This window comes from Equus quagga, chromosome 10, assembly GCF_021613505.1.
Source record: "Equus quagga isolate Etosha38 chromosome 10, UCLA_HA_Equagga_1.0, whole genome shotgun sequence".
NCBI classification, from domain to species: Eukaryota; Metazoa; Chordata; class Mammalia; order Perissodactyla; family Equidae; genus Equus; species Equus quagga.
In genome coordinates this window covers 14,872,930-14,900,025 of record NC_060276.1, presented here as the reverse complement: position 1 = coordinate 14,900,025, position 27,096 = coordinate 14,872,930, and the positions used below count along the sequence as shown (strand labels likewise).

At 41.0% G+C, this 27,096-nt stretch overlaps 1 protein-coding gene across 4 annotated transcripts in view; it reads right to left on the bottom strand.

Moving 5' to 3' along the window:
* Window positions 1–270: 270 nt before the first annotated feature.
* Window positions 271–27,096, bottom strand: part of ARHGEF6 (Rac/Cdc42 guanine nucleotide exchange factor 6) — a 104,955-nt gene continuing 78,129 nt past the window's right edge. For all 4 annotated transcript variants that reach the window (XM_046673349.1, XM_046673350.1, XM_046673351.1 and 1 more), the window contains 13 exons: window positions 26,944–27,082; window positions 24,082–24,141; window positions 21,386–21,532; window positions 18,869–18,955; window positions 17,998–18,076; window positions 16,828–16,973; window positions 15,623–15,748; window positions 14,036–14,056; window positions 12,748–12,841; window positions 11,513–11,602; window positions 9,198–9,297; window positions 7,499–7,553; window positions 271–6,438 (listed from right to left, as the gene is read on the bottom strand). In XM_046673349.1, coding sequence (XP_046529305.1) covers window positions 6,298–6,438; window positions 7,499–7,553; window positions 9,198–9,297; window positions 11,513–11,602; window positions 12,748–12,841; window positions 14,036–14,056; window positions 15,623–15,748; window positions 16,828–16,973; window positions 17,998–18,076; window positions 18,869–18,955; window positions 21,386–21,532; window positions 24,082–24,141; window positions 26,944–27,082 — 1,285 coding nt within the window. In that variant the 3' untranslated portion in view covers window positions 271–6,297. The remainder of the gene's footprint in view (window positions 6,439–7,498; window positions 7,554–9,197; window positions 9,298–11,512; window positions 11,603–12,747; window positions 12,842–14,035; window positions 14,057–15,622; window positions 15,749–16,827; window positions 16,974–17,997; window positions 18,077–18,868; window positions 18,956–21,385; window positions 21,533–24,081; window positions 24,142–26,943; window positions 27,083–27,096) is intronic.

Genomic DNA, 27,096 nt, shown 5'->3' with positions numbered 1-27,096 from the left:
ACCAAGGCAAGTTTTCACAATTTTCCCATACAAATAGGAGAGGTATCAAACTACTTGGAACGTTTGCTCACTCAACAAATATTAATTGAGTAGGTACTATGGGCTTGACCGTGTATCAGGCCCTGAATTTCCATGGTGAACGGAGTCAGTCTCTCCTTTTAGAGTACTTAACATTTAGTGTAGAAAAAGACGCAAGCAAACACAGTGCAATGTGATGACTGAGCAAAGGAGCTGTTGATGTCTGGATTCCCTGAGGAGGCAATGCTTGAGTTGACTTTTTAAAATTTATTTAAAAATTATTTCAAACTTACAGAAAAGTTGCAAAAATAAGAATAGTACAAATAACAGGTATATCTTTTTTCTGAATTAATTGAGAGTAAGTTGTGTACATCATGGCCCTCACCCCTAAATACTTAGCAGTGTGTACTTCCTAAGAATAAAGATATTCTTGTTTATAACCACAGTACAGTTATCAGCTTCAGTAAAATTAACATAGATCCTGATCTTCCATTTGCATTCCAATTCAGTTAAGTGATCCAATAATCTCCTTTATATCATTTTTCCCCTCCAGCACAGGATCCAATCTAGGGTCAGGTATTGCCTTAAGTTGTCATGCCTCTTTTTAGTCTCCTTTACTCTGGAACATTTCCACAGCCTTTCTTCATCTTTAATGACTTTGGCATTTTGGGCTAATGTAGTAACAATCTCTCCCCTTTAAAAAAAAGAATGTCCTTACTTTGAGTTTTTCTGATGTTTCCTGGATGGAAAACTACATAAGTGATGTGGTGTCCTTCTCAGGATATCACACCTGGAGGCACATGATGGCCATTTGCCTCTCATTGTTGAAGTGAATTTTGATCACTCAGTTAAGGTGTTGGCCAATTTCTCCACTCCATAGTTACTATTTTCCCCTTGCAACTTGTAAGCAGTTTTGGGGAAAACACTTTAAGACCATGCAAGTATCTAGGTCATCATCATCATTTCCCCCTATATTTAACATCCAATGATAATTTTTGCCTGAATCAGTCTTTACTATGATGGTTGCAAAATAATGATTTTCCAATTCTGGTGTTTCTTCCACATTTACCAGGCAACACTTAGCACAGTCTGTAAACAAGAGCCTTCCCTTTCTCTCCACTTATTTATTAATCAGCATGGACTCATAGATTTCTACTTTTTCAGTGTTTTCTAATTCATTACTGTCCTTATTTTGGTGCTCAAATTGTCCCCTATTTGGCCAGCGGGAGCCTCTTCAAGTTGGCACCTGTGTCCTTGCAACATGCCCCTATCTTTTTTTTTAAGCATTTTGTTACTTTTTGGCACAACAAGATGTTCCAGGCTCATCTGGTACCTCCCCTGCCTCAGCCATAGAATCAGCCATTTCTCCGAGGAGCCCTGGTTCCTTTCAGTGCAGAATATAATGTCTAGAAACCAAGTTCTGGGCACTAGCTGCATTCACTGCTATTAGGGTGTCATTGCTCCTAGGAATTGTATGCATTTATATATATACATATATACTAAAGCTGTCAGACTTAGCAAATAAAAATTCAGGACACCCAGTTATACTGGAATTTCAGGTAAACATTCGAAAAACTTAGTACAAACATATCCCATGCAATATTTGGGACATGATCTGTACCAAAATATTATTTGCTGTATACTTGAAACTCAAATTTAACTGAGCATCTTGTATTTTATCTGGGAATCCTAATACATACAAACATACATACTACATACATATAAATGTACATACACATGCACAGACACATATGTATATTCATTTTAGAAATCATAAGTTTACATAGATACTTGAGCTTATTCTAAATGGAAAGGAAAGAATTTGCTTGATGGACAGGGATGGAAAAGGGATTCTAGGCAGGGCAAATGGCATATTACAGGACTTAATAGAAATTCAGGGAGATGAAATTTTACCGAGTGTGGTAGGGCGAAGCAAGAGATTAAATGTTTAAATAGACGAATGGCATAGTCGGTTCTTTTAGATAATCATCCTACTGACACCAAAGAGGCTAGACTAGAGAAGATGACACAAGAGGCAAGGAGATGCATTAGTCCAAGAGAGAGATGACAAGTGCCAAAAATAGGCAACAGTCATGAGGATGGAGAGGAATTCAGGGGATATGACAGAATTAAAAATGGTAAGCCTTGAAGACTAAACAGGGTTGAGGGAGAAGGTGGAATGAAGGATAATACCCATTTTTCTGGCCGGGGAAACTAAGTGGCCATGGGTGCCGTTCACCAGGGTGGGAAACATTGGAAGAACAGATTTGGGAATAGGAGTGAGATGTCTAGTTTCAAACATGTTGAATTTGATGTGCTGTAGGACACCCAACCTGAGGTGTCCAGAAGGTGTCTGCATCCATGGGTCTGGAGCTCAGGAGAAAAATATGGACATGGGAGGAGTCATCTGCCTTTTGATAAATGAAGTTATAGGAGAAGACAAGGTTGTCCAGGAAGAGGCTATAGAAAGGAAGAGACGAGGAAAAGAGTGTCAAAGAACAGGGTCAGGGAAAAGGCACAGAAGGAAGATCCAAGAAAGGAGATTGAGGGGTGGTCAGAAAGGTTGAATGAATGCTAGGAAAGTTGGGATCATGAAAGTCAAGAAAGGAGAGATTTTTCAAGGAGGTAAGGGTCAAATACCGCAAAGAGGTCAAGATAAGTATTGAGAAGTGTTCCCTGGGTTTGTCAATTAAGAGCTCATTAGCGACTTCACAAGACCAGATGGCTGAGGTAGAAGCCTACTTAGCAGGTGCCAAGTGCAGAGGAGGAAATGTGGTAGAAAGAGTATGGATCCGAGAGGCAGACAGACCAGGCTCTCTAATCCCAGCTCCACACATACTGGCATATTGTTCAACATCTCTGCTTCTGTCCATTCATAAGACAGGGATAACAACAGTAAATACCTCAAAGGATTGTTGTGAGGGTTACATGAGCTTAACCACATAAAACATTTAGTACAGGGCCTAGCACACAGGAGATGCAATGTTATATTTATTGCTTCAGAGTAGGAAACATAAACAGCTGAAGATGTCTCAAGCAGAAGGTAACCTTAGGTACCTTGAAAATCAATGGCTACATAAGTGGAAGTCAGGGGGCTTTCATTGGACTAATGGCTTCAAGGTCAGAGCACTGTGGTTATGATCCAAATCTAGTCTAGGAAGCTGCTGCTGATACCACCACTGCTGCCACTACAGTCTCTCATCCACGACACTGTGAGTAGACACACTGGAATGTAGACTACAAAAGCCACAAACATAACCTTGGAACTGCCTGCTAGCCACCACACCTCGGGAAGACAGCCTCTGCCTTACTTAAGCCTTCCAAACACTGTGTAAAGGCATCTCATTGGCAGAACTGAAAATGTATCAGAACTCACATTGTATCCTGAACTCTAGCTGCAAGGGAGTCTGGGATACGTATTTTTTTAGCCCTCTGGTGGGGAAACATAAAAGAGAGAGGAATGGATGCTGAGTAGTAACAGATAATATCCAGCACATCTATCTCAAGGTGGGCCAAATATTTTCATCCTGACTGCTCACAACAGCATTCCAACTGTGGTCAAAATATAGGATATCACTGATAGACAAAATCCTGCAAAATATAAAGAGGGATGGGGATAAGACTAAAGATCAAGGAATAAGCTTGAACAGGAAAATGGATATCCATTTCTCTAATATTGGAAGGAAAATGGTGAGAAGAGGTACAGACAGTTCATAGGTTAGGACCAGTGGAGAAGCTGAGGAAGGTTCTGTCTCATGGCAGGTATCATCCCTGTAAAGTAGGGAGCAAATATCATCTGCCCTGAGTGACAAAGGTAGAAGCTGGCTAGGGGGTCTGATGAAGGTAGACAGCTAATGAGGGGAGCAGGAGAGGAAGCTGACACAGCATGAGAAATCTTTCTGCACACCAGCTAGCAAAAAAAAGAAAGAAAGAAAGAAAGAAACACAGGACTTATTTTATAAAGCACTGTTATTCTTATTTATTGAAAATGTCCATTTTAAAAGTCTTCAAAATAAAAACAAGTTAGAAAATCTGAGCTTGTGTAAGAAGGGACATGACAGAAGAGGAACTGAAAGGCCTCTAAGGGCAGCAGTTTAATTACAGGCAAACAGGAACCCATTTATAGAGTATTGTAAACAACACAACTATGGAGACACTGCTCTCACGTTAACATGGCTTCATTTCCTTTATATTATTGTTTAGTGTGTGAGTGCGGACACCACTCTGCACAAGCTTCATTATCCAGAGTACCGAGGGCCTCGCATCAGAAAGGCCAAGTCCCAAAAACATGCATATGTAGACGACACTTTAAAATAAAGACCTTTCAATATTTTAAGCAATCCTATATGCTATCAACTAAAGTATTTTGTAATCACAAAAATGTTTCCTATGGATATAGTTTGCACATTTATTGCAAGCCATTGACTAACCACAGACAGGGCAGATGCTAAGATCTGTGGTGGTGGTGGTGTTAATTTTTAGGCGAAGGATGGCACTTCTAAACTGCTGTGCTTTAAAGCAGAACAACAGCCATTCCTAGAAACCTTCTTCACCCTTCAGCTTCCAAAGACAGCTGTGTGTGGTTGGCTGATGTTGAACTGCAGGAATAGTGCATTTCCTATGGATGGTGTGATTTCTGCTGTGCAGTGAGCAGTCAACAGCCCTGTACCGTGTAGCTATGGGAACTCGAGACCCCCAGGACTAGAAAGACAAAGGGCTTAGCAAGCTGGGGGTTTCAAGCTTCAAGTTTGGTTTCTAGACAACATTTGCAAAAACCACATTTGTAGGCACCCATTAAGGCTATCTGGAAGACAACTTTGATCAACCCATTGACCCTTTATATCTCTTTGCAGTGATCTTCCCCACCAGGCCCAAATTTCCCTTGTCTTTGGGAGAGAGAGGGGAGGGCTTGCACTGCTCTGTCCTAGAGCCTCAGGCTAACTTTCAACTCTGCGAGATTTGGGCAGTGTGTGAGATTTGGACACACACGAGAAGGGTGTGCTGCCATTCTGTGACCCTCTGCTAAGCTTGGTTTATCACAGTTCTAATTTCTGAGATCCTTGCAAAGGCAATGCTTTGATTCGATGAGCAATTTGAGTAAACCAGTTCCAAATAATCAGCTTCACTCGTAACCAGCACACAGCTACTAAAGGGGCCCTTTCTTTCTGGATATATGAACTGGACCTTTTCTGCAGAGCATTTCTGCAAATAATGCTTAGAAGTCCTACCCAAGGAGGCTGATGAATATTACAGCTTCTCACAGCATATATAGGAGAGCAAGAAGGTGAATTAAAGCTGTCTACTAGGGCACAATATCTCCTCAACGCAGATTGTTTTGAAGGATGAGAAGTGACAATTTGAATATGCAATGTAGATAAAGTAACTGCTCAGTCTATATTGTTCAAACGTAAGCAAAGCACACACATACTAGTTTACACACTGCTTGGTACGGTTGGCTAAAAGCACTAGGGAAATATAAACCTTACATAAGAGGCAGAAGGCTAGGGAAAAAACCTATCACGCACTGGGAAGAGATGGTCAACTTTGTTGCTGAGGGGAGGATTGTCCAGTGCAATTTGCTAATGGATTTGGTGTTGGCATGGATGACCAGAGCTTCTGCCCCACAGAGTTAAAATGTAAACTAACACAAAAGGAATAAGGGCACTCCTGTTTTCTTGGTCTTAGAGACAACATAGGCCAGTAATTAAAAAGAAGTGTGTATTGAGGGGTGGTACATGATGGTCCAGGGAATGTCAGCTGGATCATTGGGCAAATGTGTTTGTCTTTCACTGTACTAGGGTCATAGCTCAAGAAGCTTTGCCTTCAGTAAACTAGATACTGAGGGGCTTCCAGGGGCAGGAAAGCATGGGGGGAAAAGTGAAGTTCACATTTAGTAAGCTATGGCCAGCCGCTTTGGGATAGCAGCCAGCCTAACAAGAAACCCGAGGGTAAAGTCTTTTGAGGAGGCACTATGAACTGAAGGCCAGCTGAAGACCATTTAAGTCATTGGCCTGTACTAACTTTCCTTTTCTTATTGAAAGGAAAAGACTCTGGGGAGATTTCTACCACCACCTCTTCCTTTTACCCCTATTGAAAAAAATAAACAACCAACCACTAACCAAACAACAACAAACACTCAAGCAAACACAGACAGAAAGAGAGAGAGACTAACTCAGACACAAAATAAAAACCAAAGAAGTGAGCAAACTGAGTCAAATCACTCAGTGGGACATTTCAAGATGCCCTGAAGGCACACTCTGCCCAGCTGCACAGTGATGGTTATGGAAGAATGGAGGTCTTGCTACTGGATTCAGACCGAATACACTCATCAGTTTGCTTCAACAGCCTCCGGACCAGCTTTTCTAGGTCCCTTCTTGATTTCAATTCTTCTTCCAGGCATTGCTTCATTCTTTTATTCTCCTATGATGGGAAAAGACTTGTTGATTACCAAAGTGACCCCTTCTCAGGGCTCCTGCTTATCCTCTTGGCAGCCTTCACCACTCACTACACCTTCCTTCCTCCAACTCCTCTCCCTCAGCTTCTAAGACAGGGCAGCCTCTTGACTCTCCTACCTCTCTCTGACCAACCCTTTGCATTCTTCTTCCTTGAAACACAAGCATTCTCTAAGGTTCTAGCCCTGGCCCTCTTCTAATTCAACGCTCTTTTCACTTAGTGTCTTTTCTCTTTCAATTCAAGTATCTATTAGGGCATGTCCCAAATCTCTCTGGTACTGACCTCATCTCATCTCATGAGCACTAGGTCCACTGTCCCCAATGCCAACTTGCTATCTCCACCTAGATGTGCCACAAGCACCTCAAACTCACGCCGTCCTAAGTGAACTATCTCCCCCATCATTGCAAATTTCCCTTCCTCCTGTGGCTCCTGATCTCCATGAAGAGCACCACCAGATCAAACTAGACACCCAGGTAAGAAGCTTCATCTTCAATCCCTGGCTCTTTCTTAATCCCAGCATCACGGCACCATTTTCCATAGGCTCTAACTCTGCGATGTGCCTTCTTTACATTCATTGTCCTCCTCTGCAGCCTCAGTGGCACTACCTCAGTTCAGGACTTCATCACGTCTCACCCTGACCTTTGTAATAACCTCCTAAGTGGTCTTCCAGTCTCTTCCTCCTACAATCCATCCTTTACCCTGTCACCAGGTACAGTCAATCCTCAAACACAAGGAAGAGTGTGCATCATGGAGCACTGTGTCACAGTGACACGGGGACACGGAAGTTGTAACTAAGTCTGGGACCCTATTGTAAACTGCTAAATGGGGATATAAGCAAGCCTCAGGAAATTAAACTCAAGACCACATGGCAAAATCAGTAAAGTCTACCTTGACGTCACAAGGAAAATAAAAATCCCCACCTTACTGCCCTGTTCTGTGACCATTCTGAGAGCATTTACCAGTGTGTGGCAAGGAAGAGGGAGTGGTCCTGCTATGAGCTGTGAAAGTGACTTTTATATTTCATTACCTGTTTCAGTTCCTTGACCTCATCCTTCAAGGCATAAACGGTATCAACAAGGCTCCTAAAACATAAAGTTGAGACATTAATAGCTAGCATTGAAGCGTTGTTAAGTGACACTTGACAATAAAAGCAGCTTTATAGAAATCCAGATCCTGAGAAGTAGTGGACCTTCTAGCTGATCAGGAGAGATACCACTATGAATGGTCCTTGTGTTTCTCACTTTTATGGGTTAACAACCACCACCACACACGCTCATTCAAACGCCATGTCATTGCACCTTTTCTCTTCTTCCCTCCTCCTTTGCCATGCGCTTCCCAGCTTGAATGAGTACAAAACAAGAGACTAGGGCTCATGATAAGCTTGGATTTTTCTCTTTGGGGCAGGAATGAACATGACCTAACATATAATGAGAGGTGTCACAAGGCCCTGCCATCCTACAATATCTGTAGGATGCCCTTCTCACCTATGTGACCCTACATGATCCTACATGACACAAAGTCAGGGGCGTTATTTCAGGAAGATCCCATGTATTCCAAAAGAGGAGAAAGCGCCCTGGCTGAGTTAGGGAACACTTATTTTCTCTCTGGCTCTCTCCCTGGACAGGGACTTTGGTGATCTGGATTCCAGTTCTGATGCTACCACTTATGACTCCTCTAACCTTGGGTCACCAATTTCCTTCTCACCCTCTCTCGGTCTTGCTTTCTTCACATACAAAATGGGTATGACACTACATTCCCTGAAAACCTCGCCAAGTTGTTGTGGGGATTAATAGAGCTCTAATAATTATAACTATCATGATTTATTGAGTGATTTCCATGTTGCCAGCCTTTATACTTACTATTCCATTTAACCTCACAATAACCCTGAAAGAATTACTATCACACCCATTTTACAGATGAGGAAACAGAGGCACAGAGAGGTGAATGAACTTTCCCTAGGTCACACAGCTAACAAGTAGCAGAATTTGGCGTTGACCCAGGGCTGTTCTGTTGAGCCCAAGCGCTTTACCATTTTGCCGTATCACTTCATATACCAGATGGAAAAATACATCGATGAAGCCAAGCACTTTGAAATATGCTGTCTTATGCAAATTTAGGCTTGACTTTAGAAATGACTCAAGTTTAAACAAATGAATTATTTGGCGACTTTGTGTTTATTTTATGAGCCATAAGGTATTTAACCTGATTTTCCCCCATTGGTTCACCCTCCCTACTGTGCAAAGGTAGACCAGGGACAGAATTTCCCTAAACCTCAGTTTCCTCATCTCTGAAAGTGGTGAAAGTAATGCTTATCTCACTGGATAGCTGTAGGATTTGAAATGTGATCAAGTTTGTGAAAGCCCAAAGCCTGACTCAGAAGCACCCCTCTGGGCAGAGAAAAGGGTGCTGTGGCCTTCCCAAATGCCACCTAAACCCATCTAGAGGGAAATTCTTGCATACCCTGAAGCACCTACTGTACTGGGGAGTAGGCTCCAGGGGCAGCCACCACACAGAGAGCTCTGCCCCCTCTGTCTCTCCGTCTCCGCTCCCTCTGCTGGGGGGCAGCCCTCCCAAGCCTCCCAACTGCATGATCAGCAAAGAGGGCCACATTCCCAGATGAGGAGGGACTGTCCTTCAGTGTGGGCTTTGCAAGGGCCACACTGCCCTACCAGAACTTCTTTCCAGCCCCTAGGCAAATCAGGAAAGGTTTAGCCTGCTCTGCTCACTTTTCTTCGATGATGGTCTGGCCGTTGCTTCTGGTTTCTTCGATGATGAGTTTCTCTTCCTCGGGGAGTAAGACTTGCGGAACTGAATCTTTGCGAGCACCTACAAACAAGGTTGCAAGAGGAGACAGTCACTAGTGAAGACCATTCATTGTTATCGAAGGGTCTCTGTTGATAGCAGTTGCTACTTTGCACCCAGAGAAGTCACCCAACATTTACAGATGAAATCTTCCTGACATGAGAAATTCGAAATGGCCCAATACGTTGATTCAATCTTGGGGGGGGGGGGCATTTTGTATTTGGAAAAATAATGTGAAAGGGCCACTGTGATAACTGTCCTCAGCAAGACCCCATCCTTTCCTGTTTCGCCTCCTCCAGAGCGAAGAGCTGACCAGTGACCATGCTGTCCCCACACATCTCCAGGGACTAGCACACCACACCCTATGCTATGGTAATACGTAATTTCAATAAAAATCATGTAGAGAGTAGCACTGCACTGGGATACAATGTGCTTAAAGGGCCTCAGAAGCATCATTCATTCCCATCTTTTCTGTTTACAGTCCTATAGGGTAAGGGAGGGTCAGTTAAAACCATTCTGATCAGGGGTAGAGCCAGGGCTGGGAGATGATCACATCAGCAGCAAAGATGCAGGTGTCCTCCCTGCTCTCTGCTCTCTGCTCAGACTGTCTCCAGGCTCCAGGATGGAAGAGGTGACAGGACAGACATGGGACCTGACCATCCAGCTCTCCTGTACCTTCAACCTCCCCCTCACTTCTGGATCCTTCCTCTTGGAGCTCGAGCCCTTCGTCTTCAGTCTCCCTGAGCCACCGTTTCCTCTCTTCTAAGTCAAATTTCTTCAAGTTGTATACGCTCACTGCCTTCAGTTGATCACCTCACCTTCTCTGAGGTGGATGTGTCTCCGCCTTCCACAGGTCCTAGCATTTCATAGGTGCTTAATAAGTGAACTGCACACTGACTGACCCACTGACTGAATGCAGCAAGAAACAACAGCGGTCACTTCTAGGGAAACAGAACTTCCGGCTGGAGAGGGACAGAGGGTGGTAGGTCACCATGATGCTAAAAGGCTTGCTGCACGCCAAGCATTGAGCTAGACACTTTCCACTTGTAAAAGGCAGGCTAGGGAGGAGGGGCGAAACTGTGTCTCTTTAGACCAGAACACCTGCCTCCACCTCCGAGCACATCTACTGACTCTATCAACGTGAAGAGAGGTGTGGTGGGGGGAGAAGAGGAGGTCAGATAGCGAATGAGGGATGCTTCTTCTGGTGTCTCCTTGTCCCCCTCTCTTTCCTAGTTTTCACGATAAAAACCGCTCTTACTTTCCTTTCCTAGCTCCTTGAAACTTGTTATCAGAGCTAGGCAGGCCCAAAGCCACAGCCAGGATTTGTCTGTGAAGCAGAGGGTATGACAGTCCCCTCTTCACTGTCAAATGTGTCAACTTTCACATTGAACGTTTTCCTCATGACAGCCTTAAAGACATGTTACTTTGAAAGCACATGTCGAGGCAGGCCACCAAGACGGCCCCTCCCACATTCGTGATTGGTCAGTGGCTGTCCAAAATGGAGCATCATGGAGAACTCATTTCTTATGCAGACGCAAACACCTCACACGGGGTATCCTGAATGTCTGTAATAATGGAAGACAAGAAGACACAGCCGATGTGACCCGGCTTTTGAAAAAGCACAGGGATGAATCAGAAAACATTATCTCGCTTTCAGTTTGTAGCCTGAAAGTTGTTCAGGGAAATACCCTCAGCCAATAGCTCCCTGATAAACTGGATACATTCCGAACAGCCCCTGCTAAGCAGCTACATTTCCAGATTTTCAGAGCAACTTTGAAACTTGAGTTTGGTGAGCATTGTTTGCTTAAATATGCAGCTGATCAAAGATAGTATTTTGACTTCCTTTCCAAATCTGCCTATAAGAAGAGATTAGCATCAGTTCACAGACACAGGAACTCTCTGGGCTCTTCAATTCCTAACTAGTGTTGGTGAAGGTATCTGTGTACTTCAAAGGAGAATGACTTTAAAAAAAATTTTTTTTCATCTCTATCACCTCCAACTTTTTTACTCTTGCATGTCTCTTTCTCTCTGGGTGAAAAGAAATAGTGGGTAAACAAACCGCTTGGTAGCTAAAACCACCTTATCTGAAAGATGCAGTCCTGCGCCGCTCCTCTGCACCGTCACCTGCTTTACACGCCCTGCAACCCATCTGGCTGGCTGCTTTTCTCTTTTTCGAAGAGGCCGTGAGCAGTAAGAAAGAAACATCATTCATTAGAGAAAGTGATTTGGGGGAACCTACTTGAGCCATGGCCTTGTTGAAAATTTGCGCTGGTACAGTAGGCTTCAATCACTTTAAGAATCTGAGCATCTTCTTCCAGAGCAGCCGTACCTGTCAAATGTAATCAATAATGACTTTTTATAGAGATATATGCCTCTAGACCCTCAAAATGACGCACTGCACTCTGTTGCTGGGGACTGGCTTTTCTGGCTGGTGGTGATGCTGAAAGGCAGGAGAAAAAGCCGTCCAACCCTCATAATGGAGCAAGAGTGACAGTCTCCCTAGGGAGCTCTGGGGTCAGCATCAGTGAGTTCAGAACCAACAGTGGCCTACTTCTGAAGCCCACCAAGAGCTCTAAATTGGAGAGTCTTGTCAGTCATCTCTAAGAGGCCACAATTACAGCACCGGGCTTGGTGCTAGCCTCAGTTCTCATCCGATATACCACATCCTTCCTCTCCTTCAAATTTCAAGGCTCACCTTCTCTAGGAAGCTTCCCCCATTAACCCCACCCATTTTTCCAACCAGCCAGCATAGTCACTGATTCTCCCTCCTTCCTGCTCCCCCTCCAACTCATTCTTGAAATGACTGAGTGGCAGAACCCTGTTAACATGCTGATGTGCACACCCAGGCAGGGGGTAGGGGTTTGGGGGATGCAGAAGCTAGAGTCAAGCAAAGATTTATCCAAACTATATTTTTGACTGATACACACAGTTCTGTCACTCCTTTGTGATACATCGCTTACGCCTTCACATGTGTCCCAAAGTACCTTTTTCCCAGCCGTAGAAGCAAATATGTACGTATCAATTGGCTAACCAACTTTGCAGCCCATCTCTACATCAAGCCATGTTTCTACATGTCAGCAGGCTGATTCTTTGTCTAACTGAGAACATCACTGAGCATTAAACTTCCAGATGGATTTCAGCCTTCGGGTCTATTTAGTCTATCTCAATAGAGGAAAGTATCTCAGGCATCAGAAACAAAGAGGGGAAAAAATGTAGCCATAGCAAATGGGTCCCTTTAGTGGTTCTAAACCAGATGTGCAAAATATTCAACATGAAAACCATACAGATGGCGTTTGCCTAAGATGACAAAGTGCAGCAGATTATTCAAAAATCTTAAAGGTGATCAAACCTTTCCACACATTTTCCTTTATGTAATAGATGATACTGAAAACAAATTGCTTTAATCATCTGCTTTCAAAAAATTCTTCTGTTAGTTCATCCATAACCAACTTTCAAAAAGTACAAAACACATACTTTTCCGAGTCACATATTCCTCCTCTGATGGCTTTCTTTCAGTCTTTCTTTTATGAAGAAACTTCTTCATCGTTTTGGGGCTTTTACTAGACTCCTGTAAGGATAGAGGTTTCCTTGTGAATTAAAATTCTCCCCCCAAAAAAACAAATTAAAAAGAGCAAATGAAATTAAATAGAATGGCTGTCTTATTTTGACAGTCTCAGCTAGGAGTGCATCAAAATTTAATACTATACACAATAAAAATGGCTCCAATAAATTCTAAAAGGTTAAACAAAACAGAGGCAATGGCATTATCCTCTCAATTGCCATAGGGATGGGAATAAGAATGGAGTGTGCCTACTGAAGATGCGGCAGATTCTTCAGGAGGTCAAATACCTTTAGGGTACCATCTGCAGAGAAAGTAATAGACGTCAATCCTAGAGAAATAACAGTATTCCTAATTTGGTTTATATTCCCCACTGATACAGTTTTAAGGGAATTAAATAACAATTGTAACTACCAGTGTAGTATATATCACTTCTCAAAGAGCTTCAAAACTAGTTAAATAAATTTTCCTTAGCAACAGTCCCACAAAGAAGAATATTAATTTCCATTTGTCAGACGGGAAAGTTAAGGAGGAAGAGACTAAGTAATTTCCCGGCAGTCATAGAGAAGAGCCAAATGAAGGATTTCCTGATAAACAATTTCGGGTTAGGAGTAAGTTACCTACTGCCAAGCTTAAATCTACATATATAAAGCCAAATTTTTAATTATTAGATAAAAGAGATAAGAATTACTGAATTTTGTTTTGCCATATGAATAACCAGCAGGTCTAAAAAAGTGCTCATTATCAGCATCCAAGTAAACAGATGAGAATCTTAGGCAACAAACCAAGTGATCATCTTATCCCGATCTCCCATGCAATGTACACATACAATGCACGAATAATAATTAGTACTTTAAAAATATAAGAAACAAAGAACTTAATGTCTTCCACTTAGCCACAACGATCCACTTACACTCGAAAACAGACAGACATGAAAAACTCACACGACAAAAATAACAGGAAAAAATAGCATTTAACAGGAAAACAGGCATTTTTAAGGCATTATAAGATGACATTTTCATATGTATTTCACAAGAGCCTGCTTTCTGAAGAAAGTACTTACATGTCAGAATTTCATCTTCATATTTTAGCCACCAATTATAACAAGGGACAAAACAAGCATAAAAGAAAGCTTCATTCATCAAAGGTTACAGCACAGCAATATGATGTCACTGTAAGCCAAAGATATTGTGCCACCCTTACCTTTAAGATATAAGACATCCTCTAAAGTGAATATGTAAAGAAAGAGAAGATGAGCGTGAGAGATCGATGGTTATAATGACCAAATCCATTTATCAATAATTCTAAAACAACATTTGAAATGTTAGTGTTATCATAAATCACACAGAGAGAATACCATCATGTTTCCCACATTAGTTTCAGATGCAATATCGTCATGCAAAAGCCCAAGGAATACAGTTCTGTGCAGAATAATGAATGCTGAAAATAACTGAAATACACATTACATAGTAAGAATATATTAATGACTCTCTTCTCCCAGCAGAAACAAAGTGATCATGCCTTAGTTTTAATGGATTAGTTCTGTGAAGGATTAAGTCAACTTTACCCTTCCAAGCTCACCTTAATTTGAACTTAGTAACTGACAATTACAAAATATCCATCATTAAAAAGGGGACCTAGATAACTCTGAAGTGGCACTCTTGGTTTAGGTAACCAAAGAAGAAAATTGGATGATTGCAGGTGTCACAGGTCAATTTCCAAAGCAAAGCTGTGGGATTGTTTCCTGGCCAAATTCTGAATAGAAGTACATAAAAAAGATTCAGCTCAAGGATTATTTCTCCTATCATGTCGGGTTGAAAGGACCAAAAAGTCCTCCAGTGTCCAAATATCATTCTGTCTTTACCGCACTAAGAGTTGGAGGCAACAATTAACCCAGACAGTAGCATGGTGTTTGAAATCAAAACAAACTCAAAATGGAGCAAAGTCTGTGTCACTCATCAAAACACACATTTGATATAGAAATATATCACCTTTGCACCATAATTCTAAGATGCATCTCATAACTGTCACAAACTTAAATCTTCACTCAGTAAGGCCTATTTAAAGAACAGTTACTAATAAATGAGGATCTTTTCGGAAAGCTGAAACGATGAAAAACAGGCTAGGGAAAAAAGCCACTGTTTGGATGGAAAAGGTAACACTCCACACAGTTACGCAAGCTAGTGACTGACATTTCCTGACTGCAACTTCGAGAGAAAAAAAAACCTTGAAATCCCCACACTACCCAAATATCAAATGTCCTCTAAGGTTGTCGCTTAGAAGCCTCTTTTTAAAAGACATTCCTTTCATTAAATTCTTTTCCCTTCCCAATTGCAGCAAATAGTTCAGACTTTCATAGTTCAGACTCATGGGTTGGTCTCATAAGACTTTAACTGATTTGATTTAAGAGATTAGAATGATCCAAAATACAGAATTGGGTCTGCTTGGTTGGAAATTTGACTCTAATGAAGTGGCTCTTGTGTCAGATGTGTGTACATCATTACCAATTTCTAGAATTATCATCATAGAGTTAAATCAGAGGCACTTCAGGAGGAGACCGGGGCAACCCAGGCAGTGCACATAAACCCTGTGGATAATCAATAAATATTTGTAGATGAACAATGGGGAAATGGAAAACTCAGAAATAGATAAATCACTGAATCTAGCAATTTAAGATTGGCTGACATGTATCACCTATCATAAATTCTAGCACATTCCCACAGAACTATTTGTAATAAGCTACGAAATTAGCTTGTCAGGAGCATTTTATACCATATGTAGCAAAATTACCTCTTTATAACCTAGCGCTGCTGATGGTCTAAGTGGAGGTGCAGGTCGTAGACAACTTAAACTCCACGGTTTTATAATTTGAGGAGGCTCCAAGGGTCCTCGGGGCTGTCCAGTAGAGCTAAAAGACTGGGAAAACGTCTGATGAGATGCTGGCAATCTGCCATCTGAACCCAACCGTGTGCCACACAGTGAAAGAACAATGGCTTCATTGGATCAGTAAAGCCAGCCACAGAAAGGGAAAGATGGGAAAACAAAAGTCTCCAGTTTGAGAACTGGCACTTTCCAGTCAAGATTATGGGGTCTCTAAGGAACAGCACAAAACTGACTCCACATCCCATGATTCTGTCCTCCCTCTCTCTTCTGGAATTTTATTAAAGTCAGCGTTTTTTCCCTCTACAAGGGAGGAAAGTGGAGTAACGGGTAACATTTAATGAGTTCAGTCATGTGTTGGGCGCTCAATTAGGGGCTTAAATAGGTTATTTCATCAGAACAACCTCGGACATAGACTCAGCAAAGTGAAGTAACTAGCTAGCAATTGGCAAAGCCAAGATTTGAACCCAGATCTGATGCCAAAGCCCATGTTCTTCCCACCACAACACACAGTACTCAAAACTGGAATTTTGGCATCACAGATTTGAGTGCCAACAGACAACAAAGCATCTCTTCCACCTCATTCAGCAAGTACAGTAAAATCTCATCAACTCAAATTCCATGAATTCTAAATTTGTGATAACTTGCGGAAGAAGGCAATGCTGAAAGTTTACCCCGTGAAGGTTACCGAGTGAATGTGATAGCATAAATGAGATTACATGGAGATGTTTAAGTACTTATGAAGGTAAACTGTTTGCTTCGACTTAGCATGCTATTAATATGAGAATAACAGTTGCTAATTAAAATAAATCTTGTTTGTCATTAAAACATCTTAGCAGGACTTCCGGTTAGAAACACTTTGCTAGCAGTTAGCTGGAGTACCCTAATACTGTCAAACACAACTGCACACCTCTAGGTAAAACTTCTGATTAATTTCGATGGGCCTCCCTCCACAAAAAGAAATCAGAATTAGTGAGGTTCAACTGTACTTCAAAACCTGCAAATATAGACTACCCAAAGACTACAGACATGCTCACTGCTTCTCTTAAGTGTTCAGCAGGCAGGATTTGACAAGAGACTCAATAAGCCTGGGACAGAACAAAGGGGCTACTTACGGAATGAGCACTACAAGATGACGATGAGGTTTTGGATAATGAACCGCAAGAGGCAGGTCCTCTGATCAGCTTGTACAGCTGCTCCAGCCATTCCTGGAAGTCCTGGTTGTTGTTGCAGTGGACCACAATTCTCTCTATTATGTTACCTGCATCACCCGATTATGGAATTTGAAAACAAAAGGCAGGGAGAACCTTGAGCTTGCCTCATTCATAGACATACTTCATGTAACTAGGACTTGAGTGGCCTGGTTTTCAGGAGTTTTCATACCTATGGGGTAACCCTGTTGAAACTTCTATATCAGGAACAGATAAGCTGTGATAATAAAGTAAAGAAATAAATATTCGTCTGATTTATAAAACTGCCCTTGATTTCTACTGCTTACAGAATCTTAGAAGTAGCATGAAACTTCACTCTAAACAAACTTACAATCCAAAAATTTAAGCACAGAGTCCATGTAGTTCATAGCCTAAAATGAGAATATTGTACTGTTTCACCCAATATCAAAGTTGGCACAAGATCCAACCAAGATTGATTAGTCTTTAGGCCAACACCAAATCTTGGGTTCCCCATTGGGAGAGAGGAGGTAAGGCCGGGGGCCGTGATCCCAGTGTTAGTCATTATGCTGTGTCAGTGCGAGAAATGCCACCATTACATGTAAATCACACAGGCCCAGCAAAGGGGACAACAGGCCCAAATGTCAAGGAGCATTATCAAGGCCTGGCAATTGGCTCAACTTGTGAAGAAACTTCCATGGCTTTCCAGCACTTTTTAGAAACACAACCAAATCTTGCTAATTCACAGGCTGATGATCAAATTGCCGATAAAAGTCCATACCCTTGGCTCCGCTGTCACCAGGGGATAGACGACAGAGGGGAGAAAAAATTACCTTTATATCAGTCCATTTTGTTATTTCTTAGCTCTAACAAGTAGCTCTTATGCAAGAGAAGATTGAAACTAATGGCAAAGCCGAGGCTTTCGAATGACCAGGAGACTTCTCTGTTCTATCGCTATACCCTAATTATGCCAGGAAATGGAATATACTTTGCCATGCCCATGTAAGACTTGCTCATGGACTATATAACAGAAAATAATAGCATTTATTTATTTAAACCCCACTTCATTCCAAAAAGGATTTGAAGTAGCTACATAATAAAGAGAAAATTACCTACCTGTGATTTCAAATGTGCAGTCATTCCCTTCAATTTCATCTAATCTAGTCACCATCATTCCTGCTATTGGTATTTTTCCCTACCAGAAAAAGAACATTCCCATTAAGTCTGTGGTTATACGTGTCTCTGCTTATTTCTATTAGATTTTCTGACCCTCTCAGGATTCCCTGCTGAGTTACGGCTGACATATTGCTCTGGCTTGTCAATAGATGCTATGTTTGCCTGCTTTAAATTTTAATCAGACAAGAAAGCAAGGAAAAACGTGGGTTGTGTTTTCCTAACACATCCTAAACCAGAAGGTCAGGATTTATAAAGTTTACTTTTTCTAACACGTTTTCAGGAGAATCAATAAACAAAGCAAAGACTGGAATTTTATGAGAATTAGTAATTGCTCGGCCAAGATATAATCTGGCAAGAGTAACTTATAACACTTGGAATGCTCCATATTTTGGGAGCAGACTGAAGGAAGTTTAATGTCCTAAGGAGTTTGACGACTTGCGTCTAGAAACCTGAACCATGCCATGTGACAGTAATAAGACAATCATAGGAGCAGGTCCCAGCTTTATATTTTCTCAGCAATGATGATATGATACGGGCCTAAAAAAATGCTGCTGCTAATGTATCTAGGTGGACTTAGCTTTCTATTTATACATTCACAACCTAGTTTATAACCAGAGCACTGGACATTCAGGCTAAACTCATAGCAACACAAAGGTCTTTGATCTTATAAGCTGTTTAATTACAATGAAGGGTCAGAACATTCTGCCTTTTCCGGATGGAGCTTTTAATGCCATAGTGGCAATATTGCATCTGGATGGAAACGTGTTTTCATTAGGGGTCCTGCTGTTTGTTTTGTATGAAATCTACTAACCTGATAGATAAAGCCGCTCATCCGAGGACTTGCAGATAACATTATCAAGACGGTGGAAAATAACAGGAAGTACCGCTCCTCTTTTTCCTGAAGCAGGATGAAAAATATTCAATGGAGAATAGAAATTGCACGTTTTGTTTGTTAAGAATTCCCGGAATCACCGTTTTGTAACATAGATCTTATATAAAGGAATGAAATGAGAACAGTGATTTTTTTTAAAAGGACACCCAACTTAAAAGCACAAAACTCATTGAATTTTACTTTGAAATGGATATAAACCCATAGTCTCTCTCTCTCCTTCCTATACGTAACGGTTAAACACGAATAACCATGCTCGTTTCCTAAGTATGTAAGCCTAAGAAGTCACACAGTAAACGCCTTCCTGCCCAAGCTGCAGCCAGAGCACAAAATAAGCCTCTAGGCTTACCAAAGGAAAATGACTTGACTTCGAAAAGTGGCAAAACGAAGGGGTTTTCAGGTGATAGGAAATTTATTATGCTCTAACATGTATGTTAAGTTCTTATTCATAAAATTATTATTGATCAGTAAAAACACAATAATTATCGCACTCATGTAAAACAAACAAGTAAATATGCTTCAAAATGGTACTAGAAGAAATTTTATACATGAGGGCTTCTCTGAACTCTTTAAACAGATATGCAGTCAGTAGATGCAAAAACCTACATTCAGCTTACATGCCCAACCTTCTTAGCTCCAGTTATCCTATGCCTGTCTCCCTCTCCTTTCTTCAAACTTTCAAGGCTAACTCTTCTAACAAGGGCTTTGCATCCTTTCACAGCTTGCTCTTGCTTGGTTTCTTTCTACAGACATCTCATCTCCTCCTCCTCCTTCCAGGAGCCTCTCTTGTTTAACTAGAATTTTCTCTTTGGCCTTTATCACATACGCATCTCCTGTCCTAATAGGCTGTCACTTGCCCCTGTGGCTCCTTGTAAATAATACCCTGTTTCTTGTCATTTTATTGCCAAATTACTTGCTGCCTTCATTTTCTCCCCATTGATCCATCCCTAACTGCACCCCCACTGCTCTCTCAAAGTCATCAATAACTGCCTTCTAGCAAAATCCAGTGGCTTCTCCTTGGTCTCCATACTCCTTGACCTCTGAACCTTCTGCAGCACTCAGCAGGCTGACCACTTTCAAATGCTCCTCCTAGAATTTCCATGACACCACATTCCCTCAGTGCTCCTCTGCCTTCCTCTTTGTCTTCTCTTTCTGGCACTGGTTTCTTCTCCCTTCACCCAAGAGGTTTATCCCAAAGGTGTGAGAAACTAATGGTCAGACTCACTGCATTAACCTTCCCCAGGGTATCTGCATTTTTAATAAGATTGCTTATTAACCCAAAGCAATGAATCTCTGACAGAGACCTGACAGGGAGTATAGGAAGATGTTTTGGGAGGCGGAAGACAATTCTAACACCTAATAAATCATACCACGTGACATAATCAACCTTCCTCCCCTCCCCTTCCCCCTTCCTAAAAGACATAATTCATCTTCAGTCCTCTGTGCTTCTTTCTGGATATTTCCTTCCTAGGAAGGCACATCTGTCAGGGACATCTAAACCTCTGTCTCTGACTCTGACCTCCTATCAATATTTCTATCTGTTTTAACAGCTGCCTACAAGACATCTCCACCTAAATACCTGCAGTCACTTGAAAGCTAACAGGTCTAAAACGACATTCGTCATCTCCTCTAGCCCATGGGTCACCACTTCCTATAGATTTTCCCTTCTAAACGTGTCTCAGATTTGCCCCTTAAGTTTCATTCTCTCCGCCACCACCTTCGTCCAGGGTGCTTCTCACTTTCCAACCCAGCTGGTTGTTCTGTTCCTAGCCCCACTCCTCCAGTTTACCTGACATATATGGTTTTCAGACTGAGTATCATAAATACGCCTTTCATTGTGTTTCCCTACTACTCAGGACTCTAATAGTTTCCTTTTGCCTGCTGCGTCAATCTGAACTACTCTTGCCTGACACCCAAGGTTCTCTACAACCTAACTCTGTCTGACTCAGTCTTCTCTTTCACTCTGCCCAACACGCTTCTGCTGATCCTAACAGGCTGGCTTTCTCACTGTCCTGCAGAAAAAAAGGCCATGTTCCCGTTCTCTCCTGAGATAAGAAAGATCTCTACCTTATGAAATCCTCCCCTTTTCTCTTCATGGCCTTCTTCCTCAAGGCCTAGTTTCATAAAGTCGTCTTCTTACTCGCTCCCATCTCTGAATGTCTATGGAATCTATTGTGACACTGCACAACCTGGCACTGACTATTTTGGTTTGTTTTCTACTCTCAGCTTGTATTTTGATCTGTTTTTAAGGAATTCTTTGAAGGCAGGGATCACTGTGTGTTCTTTCCTCCTATCTCCCACAGCACCCAGCAGTGTTGGGCAAAGAGTAGGTGCTCAGTTTCTTTGAACATTCGAGCATTTGACCTTGATGCAAAAACAAATAAACGAAGGAGAACACGAAAGATGGAAGAAATGATATCAAAATTCAAAACATCTTACCTCACATGTTCCATACTGCACCATTACTTGTGACATAAAAATCACATTTCCCAAGGTTTTGATATCCTCCCCTTCCCATGCCTGAATAGGTTCAGAAAGTATCTGCAACTCCAGCTGTTTTCTCTTTCTTAGGTCTTGGCACTGTCCCTACAGAACCAGAGCAGAACATAATGGAATAGGAATTCTTATGAAACAGACCTAAAACAAGACCAAAGTAAGACGTGGGTTTTGACTCTCAGATTTCCACTGAGTCCCAATTCCTCATCATGAATCCCACCACCAGATCCATTCCTGACAGACAGAAAGATCTACCACGCTAAGTCTCTAGCCCCCAAAAGTTCGGTGAGGAAGAGCTACTTTTCATTTTGCCAAAACATCAAGATAAAATGGTGATGTTGGGACTTGTTTCTTCCTCTCTGCAAGGAGTATGGGGAGACAAGGAGCAGGGTCATATCAAACAGGACCAGGAGAGCAACTGGAAGATGCAGGTCTGCCGGTTGGTGTCCGCGCTCTAGCTCTTCTCCAGCTCCTCTATCTTTGCATAAATAGCACTTTAGTTGCAAAGCAACTTTATTTTTCTAACATATGCCCAGTTTCCAACCAAGTAACATCTTAACGAGAAAACAATCAAAAAATGGCCCCAGGAGTTATAAAAAAGAGAAAATTAAATTCTCTATCCCACAGTGAAGCAAACTGATCTAAAATGAAACATACACACTGCCACATACTTTCTTTAGAGACTAGTAGTAGATTGCTATGAAAAAGTCCTAAATTAACTTTTATTCCTAAAAGGATTGCAAAAAAGAGCTACAACTGAATTTCACAAATACAAACTGAAAATACAAACCAAGAAACAATATGTAGGGTTTGAATAACATATATATAGTGTAAGTATATAGTATATCTACTATATAAGTATATATATAGTATATATCTACTTTATATATATAGTATAAGTATATATATATACTTACATATATACACACATATATACATATATATACACACATATGCATGTATATATATCACTGCTTCAGAAAGTGTGAGGTTATCTTACAGTAACTTGACAGTATTCACGCCAAACTGAGTATGAAAATAAGCATATGGTTACATTAGTTTCCAAAGAAATGTCATAGTTTTTTGGAGTGTGTTTTCTACAAAATCTCTGCTGCCCCTTTCAGCTAAATGGAAATGAAGAACTAAATTTATTGTACACATACTTTTGAAGCATTTATAGTGGGAAGAAATATACTATAGTCATCAAAGCAAGTTTTACAACATGTAAAATGATCAGAAAGAAATATTGTTTTAAAAAAGAGGCACTTTATATTCAACTTACATAGGAAAAAGTAAAAGAGACATAAATGATAATAAATTCCATGGGGAAAGTCAAATACTATGTGATCTCACGCATAAATAGAAGGTAAAAACAACAACAAACAAACACATAGAAACAGAGATGGGATTGGTGGTGACCAGAGGGGAAGGGGGGAGGGAGGAGGGTGAAAGGGGTGATAAGGCACATGTGTGTGATGATGGATTGTAATTAGTCTGTGGGTGGTGAACACGATGTAATCTACATGGAAATCGAAATATAATGATCTACACCTGAAACTTATATAATATTATAAACCAATGTTACTGCAAAAAAAATGTTACTATGTGAGGTGATGGGTATGTTAATTAACTTGATTATGGTAGTCATTTGATAAGGTATATGTATATTAAATCATCACGTTAAACACCTTAAATATATACAATATTTGCCAATTACACCTCAATCTATCTGGAAAAATAAAATCATTGGAAATTAAAATAAATAAATAAATAAATAAAGGCCATGGGTTTCAGTGGGCTGTTCTCTTAGGTTGAGGCATGTAGAGCCGCCAACGTTCAACTGTTTTTTACCTACAACAATAGCAATTTTAACCTAATACTCTACTCTGGTATTCAGCTTGGCTGTTTACCCATGAACACGTTAGGTACTGGTCATTCAACAGCAATAAACAACATGATGGCAAATGTTGCCTCACAACGTTGCAGCAAGAATCAACAATTACAGATTGATCCCAAACACTTGGAATGCTACAGAAATGTCTAAAATAAAGCTAAACTTAATCACCCAAAATAACATTTTCTTTCCTCTTAAAATGCCACCAAGTGGTTTTACATCCGAGGGTTCAAGAAGACGTTAACCATCATGCTCAAGATTCAAGATTAGAGGTAACTTTGATAGCAGTCTATATAAAGCAATTGTATTTTAGTAGGTTTTTTCCTTTTAGATTTGATAAAGCATTTCTCTTTTATATGCAAAGAATAAACTCACACTTTTTGGCATAAGTAGATGAATCCAGTATTGATGGCAATCAGTGAACTACAACTTGCACAGACATAAAGTGAGGAACAAGGGGGTAAAGACAAAGAGACAAAAGGAAACCCCCCACCTACACAGTGATGCTTAATGTGGCAGAGACTTCAAATGTGAATGCTTTATACCCTCAGCCTGGCAACCTTTCATAGGTAAGCATGATTTTTGGAAGACAAAATTAAATGAAACAATCACTGCGATACTGTCACTAAAGCTTATTGTTTCCACTCTAAAGACCTTTGATAAGGAAAGAAATGTTACACACAAATCACTCTTTTAGGAACAAAGCATACAAAATGGAGAATTATAATTTTAGAGCATCACTTACCATGAGAGCTTTGAATGCTATGATTGCTTTCAGAATATCCTGATGATCTGGATGCGTATCCTATTAAAGGAATATATTTTAAAACAATATTAAAGAAGAATGAAGCAGTGGTTGCCAGGGGTTAGGGGTGGGAGGAGGGTGTGGCTGCAAAGAAATAGAAAGAGGAAATTTGGGGGGATGATGGAACTGTTCTGTATCTCGATTGTGGTGGTGGTAACACGAATCTATACATGTGTTAAAAGTCATAGAACTGTACATCAAAAGAAAAAAAGTCAATTTTACTGTATGCTAATTTGAAGATAAAAAATAAAACAGCATTTGAGCATTTGGAATCTGAGTACCTCCAATTATTATGTGATTAAGAAATTAAGACAGCTGGTAACATCATATATTTCATAACAGTATACTAAGGTGTGGTTATTGAGGCAAGAGTTCCCGTTTCTCTTTTTGCTATTATACTTTAGATAACAAATAATAATTATTTGGGGGGCGTCCTTAGGTCACATTGTTAGTAAATGACAAGAGGTAGGGAATTGTGCAAACAGTGGTGGTTAGAGAAAAGGCCATCCAAACGCATTTCCTAAAATGCCTCCATTTTCTTTTGGCAGACTCAACACGGCAGATGGAAAAAATTCCAAGTTTCAAATCATGTGCTCCTTCTTAAGCAAGGTTATTACATATGGTCTGCAATTATATGGTACTTACAACCCCGAAAAGTAGACAAGTTCAAACATGGCTTTGAAGAACCCACATTTCCAAAATTGTTTATGAAGTGAAAATAGAGTATCTTGGGGTAGATGTACCCCTAACATTGGGGTGGAAGGAGTGTAGATGTGTGGCTACCCTTGGAAGTATATGTATACCTAACCTTTGGAATTCAGCTGGAGTAATGGGAAAAAAAATCTGCTGCTTGACCAGCCTTGAGTGATAAAATACAGAGCTGAACAGACGACGGATCTGACCGAAGCCAAGAAAAGTGTCACTTATGTAAAGAAAGGTTGTATTCTTTTAGAGTTAAATTTATCCTTACCCAAATCAGCTGATAACTGAGAAGTTCAGGCTCTACTCTACCATTAGCCAGCAGCCATGCTAAACATCAGAAAGGGGGATAAAGTGTCTCCCTGGATGGTGAACTAGTGCAAAGGGTGTGCATCATCTGACGGTGGGAAATGGACAGCAGCCAAAGGCAAGCGACCAACAGCAAATGGAGGCAGGAGTAGAAACGGGCTCTGATTCAAGGAAGGCCAAGACAAAGGACCCAGGCAGGAAGAGCATCTGGGGATTTTCCCCCCCAAATTAAGTGTATATTAGTACTTCAGCAGCGAGCAGTAACAGAAACTGAGGCCACTCGTTTCTGGATTTTTGTGATAAGCAAGGAGGGGCAAACCTCAAACGGTTCAGCAAACTCTTTTAGCTTTTGGAAAGGCATCCAGAGGTCACCACCTTCCCGAGCCCTAACTGAAATTTCATTCTGGTAGGCTTTACTCACTAGCTCCCCACTGCCTCTAACTTTCTGGCAAGTCAAATAACCTGAGAATGTGGTTTCGCTCAGAATACATGCTTTCAATCCTTACAAATGCTGACAAGACCGGCAGCGTGCAACCTTTTTCTTTAAAGATAATTAAACCCTTTAAAACCTCAAAACCTTTCCCCAGACACAGGAAGAGCAACTAGGGTAAATGCTGCCTCCCCCAGCGGGCCCTCCTCTCCCACTCACGCCTCAATCCCCCATGCTCGATTGCACAAGCTCAGCTCAAGAAGCTCTCTGTGTTGATTGGGTTTTAATTAGAGGATCTGGGCTCTTGACGAAAACACAGTCAGTCATCAGGCCTTGTTGCAAATCTTAGTATTTAGAAAGGATCATAGCTATGCCCCAGCTGTTGGAAGGAAACTGTAAGTTTATAAAGAAAAATGTGAGAGAACTTTCATGTAGATGTACGGATGCACGGAGAGATAAACCAACAATGGACCCATTCATTAATCTATAAGGAAATACCAGAATCTTCCATTGAAATCCAGAGTCAGAAAGGCGAATGATCACAGTGCTCTGGAGATAAATATTCCTGTCTACAGTGAAAGTGTTCTTTAAGTTTTCTGATGTTGATTTGCTTTGCCTATCTCCCACAAGAAAGTTGGTTCATATACCAGAACAACAGATTTCTTGTCGATTTTGATTGAACCGCCATCTACAGATGAGAGGGCAGAAGAAAGCCTGTCAGTAAGTCAGCATAGACTTGAGGGAAGCAACGGGACCAAGGCTGGGAGGAGAAGAAGGGGGAGGGAGAATGATCACGAATATTTAGTAGTAACGGATGGGGATCTTTCATCGTAAGATGAGTAAGTCTGGAGATCTAAGGTGCAGCATGGGGATTACAGTTTATAACACTGCATTGTATACTGGAAATCTGCTAAGAGAGTAAATCTTAAGTGTGCTCACCACTTTAAAAAAATGGTAACTATGCGAGGTGACGGATGTGTTAATTAACTTGATTCTGGTGACCATTTCACAACGAATAAATATAGTAAATCATCACGTTGTACACCTTAAAAAAATCACGCTGTACAACCTAAATATACACAACTTTTATTTGTCAATCATACCCCAACAAAGCTGGAAAAATATATTAAATAAGTAAAAAATTTAAAAATCTTGAGAGAAAAAGAAAAAGTCCCCTTCTTATTTTGCTGCATAAAGAGGAAAACTAGAAGCCTGGGAAGAAGGAAGATTGAACCAAGTACATTTTGAAACCAAAGGTTTTTCTGAATTCCTCAGCAAGGTTAGTTTGGAGGCAGACTGGCTACTTCCTCCACAGGAGAGGCCAGAGTTTGTACACGAGCTTAAAAAGGCTCGCCTTCCCTTACCTCCATATGCCGTTCCAACTCTTGCAAGAGAGTAACATACTTTTCCAGTCGCATGAACGGTTTGCTGAGGCTTGTTGTTAACATGAGGATACCTGGACTGGATGCACCTTGGCTTTCCATAAATTGTTCCACATCATCACTAGAGAAAGAACG